Source organism: Panthera leo, chromosome B3 (assembly GCF_018350215.1).
Source record: "Panthera leo isolate Ple1 chromosome B3, P.leo_Ple1_pat1.1, whole genome shotgun sequence".
In the NCBI taxonomy this organism is placed as follows: domain Eukaryota; kingdom Metazoa; phylum Chordata; class Mammalia; order Carnivora; family Felidae; genus Panthera; species Panthera leo.
In genome coordinates, this window is record NC_056684.1 from 1,041,111 (window position 1) to 1,049,419 (window position 8,309).

Genomic DNA, 8,309 nt, shown 5'->3' on the forward strand with positions numbered 1-8,309 from the left:
CGCAGTCGTGGCCCGAGTCTGGCCACCACACGAGGGGCTGGGGTTCGGGCACACGTCGGTGGGCAGCCCCACCTGGTCCCGTGCACACTGCGCCTGCCCGTGTCTCTGTGTCACCACGGGAAAGCATCCCGTCCTCGCCTGCAGAATGAGCTTCGTGACCTGGCCTGTTGAGGGCTGTGGGGGAGATGCCAGTGGCGGGGGCCGGGGGGCGCGGTGTGGCGGGCAGAGACCTCGGGTTCCCCCAGCGCTGGGCTCCTCTGCGGAGGGACCCGGGACATCCCCTCTGCCCGCTCCGCGCCGTGCACTGGTCGTGCCCGTGTGTCCCTTGCAGAGCCGCTGTGAGAAGGTTTGGGAAGAAGGTACTGAAAGTCCCCGGCGGGAAGCAGGGGCTAGAAAGGATTTCAGGGGCCAGTTAAGTGATGCTGAAACGAGTCAGGTCTGCGTGTTCTTTCCCGGGAGGCTGTGAGCACGGGGCGCGGGGACCGTAGGGTCCTCGGCTTGCAGACGAGGAGATGCCAGTTCTGGGATCCGAGTGCCTGGCCCGGGTCGGACAAGCCTCAGTCTGTGCGGGACCCAGCCCAGCCCCTGGTCCTCCTCCTGGGCTGCCGAGAGAGCGGGGGCCCCGCGTGTCCCTGCAATGACCACAGTGAATCTGAGTGACGGCAGTTAGGGGAAGGGGCAGCCCTGGCTAGACTCTAACGGTGGGGCTTGTGCTGACAGCCCCCTCGCCCCTCTTACCCCCTGCACGCTGTGTCCCTGCGTGTGCTGTGTCCACTGTCCCTCCGGGCCGCTCCCTGTCCTGTCCTCCTCCTGCTCGTGGGCCAGGGCTTGGATGCCCTGCAGGTGGGCCCTGTGCGGCTTCGCGGTGGGGGCCACTCCCCCTGCGTTCCTGGGTCTCACGGCGTGGATGGTTCAATTAGTACACGGCCGTGAAAGGGTCAGATGAATCGAACGACTCATAGATCGACTAATGTCTTTATTTTAACGTTTATGTATTTCTGAGAGACGGAGACAGACAGACAGACGCGGGGTGGGGGGAGGGGCAGAGAGAGAGGGAGACAGAGAATCGGAAACAGGCTCCAGGCTCCGAGCCATCAGCCCAGAGCCTGATGCGGGGCTCGAACTCACGGACTGTGAGGTCATCACCTGAGCCGAAACCGAGAGTCGGCCCTTAACCGACTGAGCTGCCCGGGGGCCCTGAAACAGCGTCTTGAAGTTGGGGGAGGGGGCCGTTCCCAGGCACAGGTGACTTTTTGCCCCTACAGATGCGTGACATGTTAACGTGCCACGTTTATAAGTATAAATACAAAATTGCCCGAAATAACAGCGGGCCTTCAGACTAGAGAGCTTTGGTGACCTCACTTAACGTCGAGCCAAGGAGGGAGCGCCCTTTCCACAAAGCAGGAGGGGAGGGGTTGCCGGGAGGCGCGGCCTGACTCGTTCTCGTTCCTTTTCGGAAACTCAGGTGATGTCAGGACAGCTGTGCCATCTGGACGATCGCCGGGGCCCCGTGTGTCTGGGTGTGAGGTCGCCCGCTCGGGGGCGGGAGCAAAGGGGGGGCCCTGTTGTCACTCGAAGGGTCTAGGGGCCTGGTAACGAGCCACCCTGGCCCCTGGCCCTGGAAACTGTGGTATCACCGCTGTTTCTTGTCCTTAGAGCCTGAAGTTATCGGGAAAGCTAATAAAAAATAGTTTATTTTGCAGGCTGAGTCCCGGCCTGTAAGGTGTACGTGACCGTGAAAGGAAGCCGACTTCCTTCCGTTTGAGACAGAACCCGCCATGCAGGGTGGGCTTGGTTGGCTCCAGGCCTCCCTCCGTGACAAGACTGGGAGGCAGAGGCGGCCGGGCCCGTCTTGAAGGTGCAGGGCGGGGGGGGGGGGGGGGGGGCTGCTGTTCAGCCGTCCAACCCTGGCAGGTGGCCGCTCACCGTGGCAGACCAGTCTGCCCGTGAGATTACCCGTCCCGGATCCCCCTCTCCCGTCCGGTGTCCGTGAGATGGCTGAAGGGCTTTCGTGGCCCAGCCACACATTGCAAGTGCCCGTGGGGGGCAGACTTTGGGGGGAGGGAGCCCTGGCTGGAGCCTGAAGACGGGTGCTCGTCCTAATGGCGGGAGCGGGCGGCTGGGGGAGGCCGGGGCTCCTGGGACTCCAGCAGAGGACGCGGCAGTGGGGGCTCCCGCAGAGACCCAGCCCCCTGTCCTGACAGACTTTCCGTTCCTGAGAGAGTCCCGTCACTCACGATGGCCCAGGAAGGGAGGGACTGTCAGGGAGGGGCTGTCACGGTGCGATGGGCAGGGTGAGAGCCCGGGGGGCATCCGGGCACCAGCACCAGTGACAGATGTCGTCGCCCGGGGATCTGAGGCCGAGGGAAGGGAGCTGTTTCTGAAACCCACCGAGGCCCAGGGCCCCAGAGCAGACGCCTGGAGGGAATTGGGAAAACGTCCCGTCCACTGACCGGGCCCACCTGGCGTGCGTCCACGGGGCCAGGCTGCTCTGTCCCCAGAGCCAGGTGACAAATATCAGAGGCGTGTCTGGAAGGACGGGCCAGTGAGTAACACGGGTCAGAATCACCAACATCCCCCCCAAAACACGCTACAATGCAGTTTTCAGTTTGCAAAGGATGTGTTTTGTGATCTTGTGCGTGTGTCCGAGCGACTTTAACGTGCACGTTTTGAGCATTAAACAAGCCGAGAAAATCTCCAGAATGGATACGTTTGTTTGTGTTTCAGAGATTTAGGTGACCTCGCTTGGGATTTCTGTGTTTGCTTTCACGTGACGCTACGTTATTAAAAGCTCTTGCCGGAGGGGGAGAACACTGCTCCCCCCTCCGCCCTGTTACAGGAACTGATTAGCACATCACTGGGGAGCGGGGTCCACGGGCCGTTCAGGAGAACTGTGGTGTTTCTCCTACAGACGCTGCGTCAATCTCAGGACACGGGAGACCGAGGTCAGCGCGGGCCTGCCATCGCGGACGCAGCCCGTGGCCCTCGGACCGTCTGCACGGCCCTGTGGACCGGGACTCTGAGCAGCGGCCTGACCGCATTTTAGATTGTGTGTGAGCTGCTCGTCTGGGACAGGACTTTGATTTCTCAGTAGACGCTTTTGTGTGGATCTGGGAACGGAATCAGAGCCACGAGAGAGCCCTGCCTCAAAGGGCTCTGTCCTTAGGGCCGGTAGGGGAGCATACCCGTCAGTGAGGTTCCCGGGTTGTCCCACGGCCCGGCCGGCCCGCTCGTGGCCGCAGACCCCTGGCGTTGAGCCCCGTTTGTCTCGGCCCTGATTTGCTTGCTCACAGCGAGAAGACCCGTGGTTTCCCCGTGTCAGACCCGTGGACTCAGGCAGCGAGGGCGGGGCAGGTGTAGTCGTGGTGTGTAGGAGCCCGAGGCCTCGGTGGCCCCTGTCAGGCGGGGCTGGCATGGCGGATGTCGCGGTGGTCCCGGGCTGCGGACGAGTCAGGCGCTCTGGGACCTGCTTTCAAGTACTTCCCGTGTCCCTAACGTCTTGTCGTTGCTTCTAGACGCAGGAGTCCTTAAACCCAAACAACTTAGAATACTGGATGGAGGATGTTTATACCCCGGGCTACGACTCGTTACTGAAGCGTAAGGAAGCCGAGTTCAGACGAGCCAAGGTCTGCAAGATCGCCGCTCTGGTCGCCGCTGCCGCGTGCACGGTCATCCTCGTGGTTGTCGTGCCCATCTGCACGATGAAATCCTGAGCCCGGGGCCGCCCCGCCGCGCACGGCTGGCGGCCGCCGGCTCTCCCTCTGTGGCGTGAGGCCTCAGGGCCGTGTGGCGACAGCTCGCTGGGGCTTTCTGCCGGTGGGCAAGGTGCGCTTCAGGAAGTGTGCGACCTAGAGAGACCTACCCTCCTATTGGCTTTGACTCGATGACGCTCGGATGCGTTGTTAGAAGTGCAATATCTTTTCCTCCCAAAAGAATGTAACGGACGAGCAGAACATGCAAATTGAATTCCAAGCAAAAAAAAATTTAATTGGATTCTTTCCATTTTATTGAAGTCTCGCGGTGGGGAATATGTTACGCGGCAGATATTTGCTACGTGCCTGCCCGGGGCCGCGGAGGGAGAGAGCTGGATGAGTTCTGTTTTCCTTAATGTTGCGTTGCAGGTGAAGTCACAGGTTGTGTGTCCCCAGAGGATGCTACTTCTCTGCTGACTCGCAGGAAGGACTACGACTTTTCAAGCTTGCCCTTTGGTCACCATTATGATCCTCGTTGCAGATCTTCATGGAACATTCTGGATCTTTCTCCTGCGCACGGCGTAGGGAGGAGCTCACCTGCCGAGTCAGGCATAGCATGGAGTGTGCTCCCTCTGCGTACGAGGCTGAGGGACCCGGGCCGGGAGATCTTCCTGTCCGCACCCCGGGGTGTGGGGAGAGCCGCTCACCAACACCGTAAGGTCAGTACTGGAAAATCACGGCCACCCACGCGGTCTCCCATGAGCTCCTTGGTCTTCTGTCTCCTGGTGGTACCGGGCACTCTGCTTCTCACACGCGAGTCGGAGAGTTTGGAACGTGTCCTTGTGCCTTGAGGAGTAGAGACGAGGTAGAAACTTTGACATTCTAACTGCAGACCATGGTTTCTATGTGCCAGAAAACCACTTCCGGTGGCTTTCACAGGATCTTGAAAGCTTGTCAGTCACACGATAAAGGCGCGGAGGTGTTCTCCACAACGCAGCACCGACTCCAGAGTTCCAAATACTTGTCAGCAGCGCAAAAAAAAAAAAAAAAAAAAAAAAAAAAATCTCTATTTAACCATTTACGTATCTATCTGTGTATGTCTATCTGAACACCTAGTTTTGGTCTATTGTCCTTCTTTGTCAAATAACTTGAGAGCAAGGTTTCTCCAGCGTGCAGGAAGCTGTTGTAATTTGATCAGAATTTGATCCCAGTTTCCACCTGTTGAATGGTGCTTTGACATAATTGCACGGAGAGAATCCTTTTCAGCGTTTGACTCTAATGTCTTGCTACAGGGTCAAGGAAAAATGATTGGCAGAAACTCGCTACCTTAATTCTTCTGAGAACAAGGTGGGTTATGAACAAATGCTGAGAGTAGGAAGAAGCACTCCGGACGGCATAATAAATTCCCGAAAGAGGGGTTTGGGGAGCATCTCAGATTTTAAAGCAGCAGGATCCAGCATCCATTCCCAAGACCTTCGAATGACTCTCAGCTTGCTCTGTCGAGGTCTCCGTTTCCCCACACGGGGCAGCCGGAACGTTTCACGCTGTGAACAGCTAAGGGACGGATGCTTTTGTCTGTAGTGAGCCTTCATGTTTAGGGGCCTTTATGTCACTGTTTTTATTCTCCTGTTTATCTGTGGACTTTCAACTAGGTGACTGAAACTTAAGCCTTAGTATGCAGAACTGAGGATTTATCGTTGAAAATGAAAAATATGTATATATATACATTACTGTCTATTGTCAGAATTTTCATCTTCTGGTGCTCTGTTCTGGGTTGGGTACGTTAAATAAGGTTGTTTCTTTCACCCTCAAAGGGGATACTGGGTTCCCACCTGTAAGAGTTGGGAGCTACCCTATCCGCTCTCCTGCCGTCCAGGACGGCTCTGTGACACGGTCCCCCTTATCACAGATTAAGCCACGAGAGCATCAGAGATAGGTAGCTCCCAACCTCTTGCTCCATGATTTGCAGAGAAGTGGAGATGCACCAACCTGGGATGAGAAAAACCTTGTCCAAGCCCAACCCCTGCTGTCCTTGCCAGGTAGGACCATGGCGGATGGACCAAACTGCCATCGCCTCTTCCTAATGGGCCCTGCCTGAGCCACGCGTCTAGCTACCGAGGCAGGGTGTGTGACCGTAAGCCCCACCCCATGTGAGGAAGAGAAGGGACTCTGTAGAATTTTCTTCTCCCCTTCTCCTGTCTGAGGAGGTAGCAGAGAAATCTCGTCTGGCCCTCCGTCTAGTGTGGCTTGAAAATTCAACTCGACATCATCGCCGCGTGACGGAGAAGAAACACCCAGGGCTGGTGGTGCCCCTGGGGAACCCGATGGCCCCAGTGGGGACGGGTTATCCCCAGCTTTATCGCTTGGAGTGTGGTACCAAGTTAGGGATCTTTGCCACAGCTTGAAGCTGACAGATGCTCGGAGCCTTGGCATCTAGGGAAGGTGGAGTTCACGGCTGGGTCTTTTCTCTGTCCTGACCCCATGCTTGTGACAGCCTTCTTTCCCCGGACCCCCTCACTCTAGCCGTCCCCCCTCCCCCACCCCTGTATTTGCAGAGCGGGGCAAGACCAGAGTCTGGCTGGGAAGGAGACTTCTCCTCGTCCCGTGCGGACTGGCCTGACTCCCGTAGCGGCCGTCACCTTGTACCACCGGCTCTGGTGCGTTCACAGGAAGTACGATTTCCCATGCCTGGCGCCTAGAATCATACACTATCAAAATTCACTTCGTTCCTCTTGCTTTTGAAAAGTGAACAGTCAGATGTTCTTACTTAAGGGATTGTCCTGAAATCAGATACCCTCAGCCAGTCATTAAATTCAGAATAATCGTATTCCTCTCTTCTAGTCTGAATTTGCTTCGAACACAGCCTTGCAGAAAAGCAAAAAAAAAACGTCTCCCGGCTCGGTTTTCGGATATTTTACGCCACCACCCCCTTCTTTAAACTGCAGATACAGTCGAAGCAAGTTCCTCTGTATCACCATTACTAGCTGACCGTCGCGCATTAGTATTTTAGGGCATGGGGCTACGCGATTGCTACCTGCCAGGCCACTTTAGATGTGCCAACGCTCGCTGCTCTGATGTGCCGTGAGTCCCGATGCCCTTATCGGAATCGAGGCAGTGCTGTTTTTGTTTACAGTTTATCAGTGTACGAGCGACGGCACCTCGTTTTTTTAAACAACAACGGAAAAGTGCTGCCAACAGTAAATGATTCTGTTAAGAGGTGTAGCAATTTGTGAATGTTGAAATTCAACATGCTTCATATTATAACCAACTTGCAAGAATATCATGGTCCATCGTGTGAATAATACCAAATCAGTATATACTGTATATTGTACTACAGAGATTTGTATTTAAAGGCAAAGATATTAGTAATTGTCGGGGTAATTGGGGAAAGGGTATTAGATATTTATTGATGAACAATGAAAACTGCGACAGACTTCCTTATTTATGCCTTATGAATAAAAGGGTGTGACTTTTAAGTTCTATGTGCGAGACTCGGGGAGCAGTGGGTATTTTTGAAGGCGGGGACTGTCAACCTTTTCTATGTTTGCTCTGTACAGCTGTTAGCACACTCTTGGTGCTTGATCAACGTTATATAATACCAATAACTAAGCACATTTTTAGATCTTTTTTCAAATGGCTTGTGTAAAATTTGGTTAATGTACAATGGTTGGTTGGAAGCTATCATAGAAAATCTGCCTCTCCAAATATAATCAAAAATAAACTGAAAAATTATAAGATATCTTGCGGTGAGGTTTCATTTGATGCATAAATTGTAAGTGTTCAGTTTTATGCACATATCAGAAGTGTCCAACTTGGTGATTTTTCATAAATTGAAACCATCCATGTAATGAGCACCCAGATTAAAAAAAAAAAAAACAGGACACTCAGACACCCAGAAGCCTCCCAGAACCTCCCTCATGCCCCTCCCAGTTAAAACCTGGTGAAGAAGAGTGGCCCTCCTGTTTTAAGGGCACACATTCGTTTTGCCTGTTTTTTTTTTTAAACTTTATGTAAACGCATTCATGTACCTTGCACTTTTTTTTTTTTTTTTTTTTTTAGTGTAGTTGACACACAGTGTTACATTAGTCTCACGTCTGTACACTATGCTGGGCCCCGCAAGCATGGCCACCGTCTGTCACCACGCAGCATTGTTACGGCACCACTGGCTGTATTCCATGTGCTGTGCCTTCCGTCCGTGGCTTCTTCATCCCGTAACTGGCAGCCTGGGCCTCCTCTCACTCCCTCTGGAAACCACCAGTTTGTTCTCTGTGTTTGCGGACCTGATTCTGCTTTGTTTGCACGTGAAGAGAGAGAAGTCACAGAAACCATGTGATTTCACGTGCAGGCAGGCGGAAGGTAAGAAACAAATGAGCGTATGCTTTGTATCCTTTGTGTCTGGTTTCTTTCACTCCACATGAGGCGGTGGAAAACATCTGTGCCGCCGTGTATGGTGGTGGCCTCCCCATTTTCACAGCGTTATCTGCTGGAGAATGTGGCACGATTTCTTTACCCACTGGTGGGCGTCTGGGGAGCTCCCGGTTTGGGGCTATGAACACGCTTATCCGTGGTTTTGGTGAATGCACGCGTGCATTTCTGGCAGTAAAGCTGCTGGTCCCC

General features: G+C 54.4%; 1 protein-coding gene across 7 annotated transcripts in view; it reads left to right on the forward strand.

Moving 5' to 3' along the window:
- MINAR1 (membrane integral NOTCH2 associated receptor 1) overlaps positions 1-7,429 on the forward strand; it is a 23,715-nt gene extending 16,286 nt beyond the window's left edge. For 5 of the 7 annotated variants that reach the window (XM_042940792.1, XM_042940791.1, XM_042940789.1 and 2 more), the window contains one exon: positions 3,516-3,993. In XM_042940792.1, the coding sequence (XP_042796726.1) occupies positions 3,516-3,713 (198 nt within the window). In that variant the 3' untranslated portion in view covers positions 3,714-3,993. Of the gene's footprint in view, positions 1-3,515; positions 3,994-4,233; positions 4,412-4,984 lie in introns of those variants that run through there. The other 2 variants (XR_006203258.1, XM_042940795.1) reach the window with 2 other exon arrangements.
- Positions 7,430-8,309: the final 880 nt, after the last annotated feature.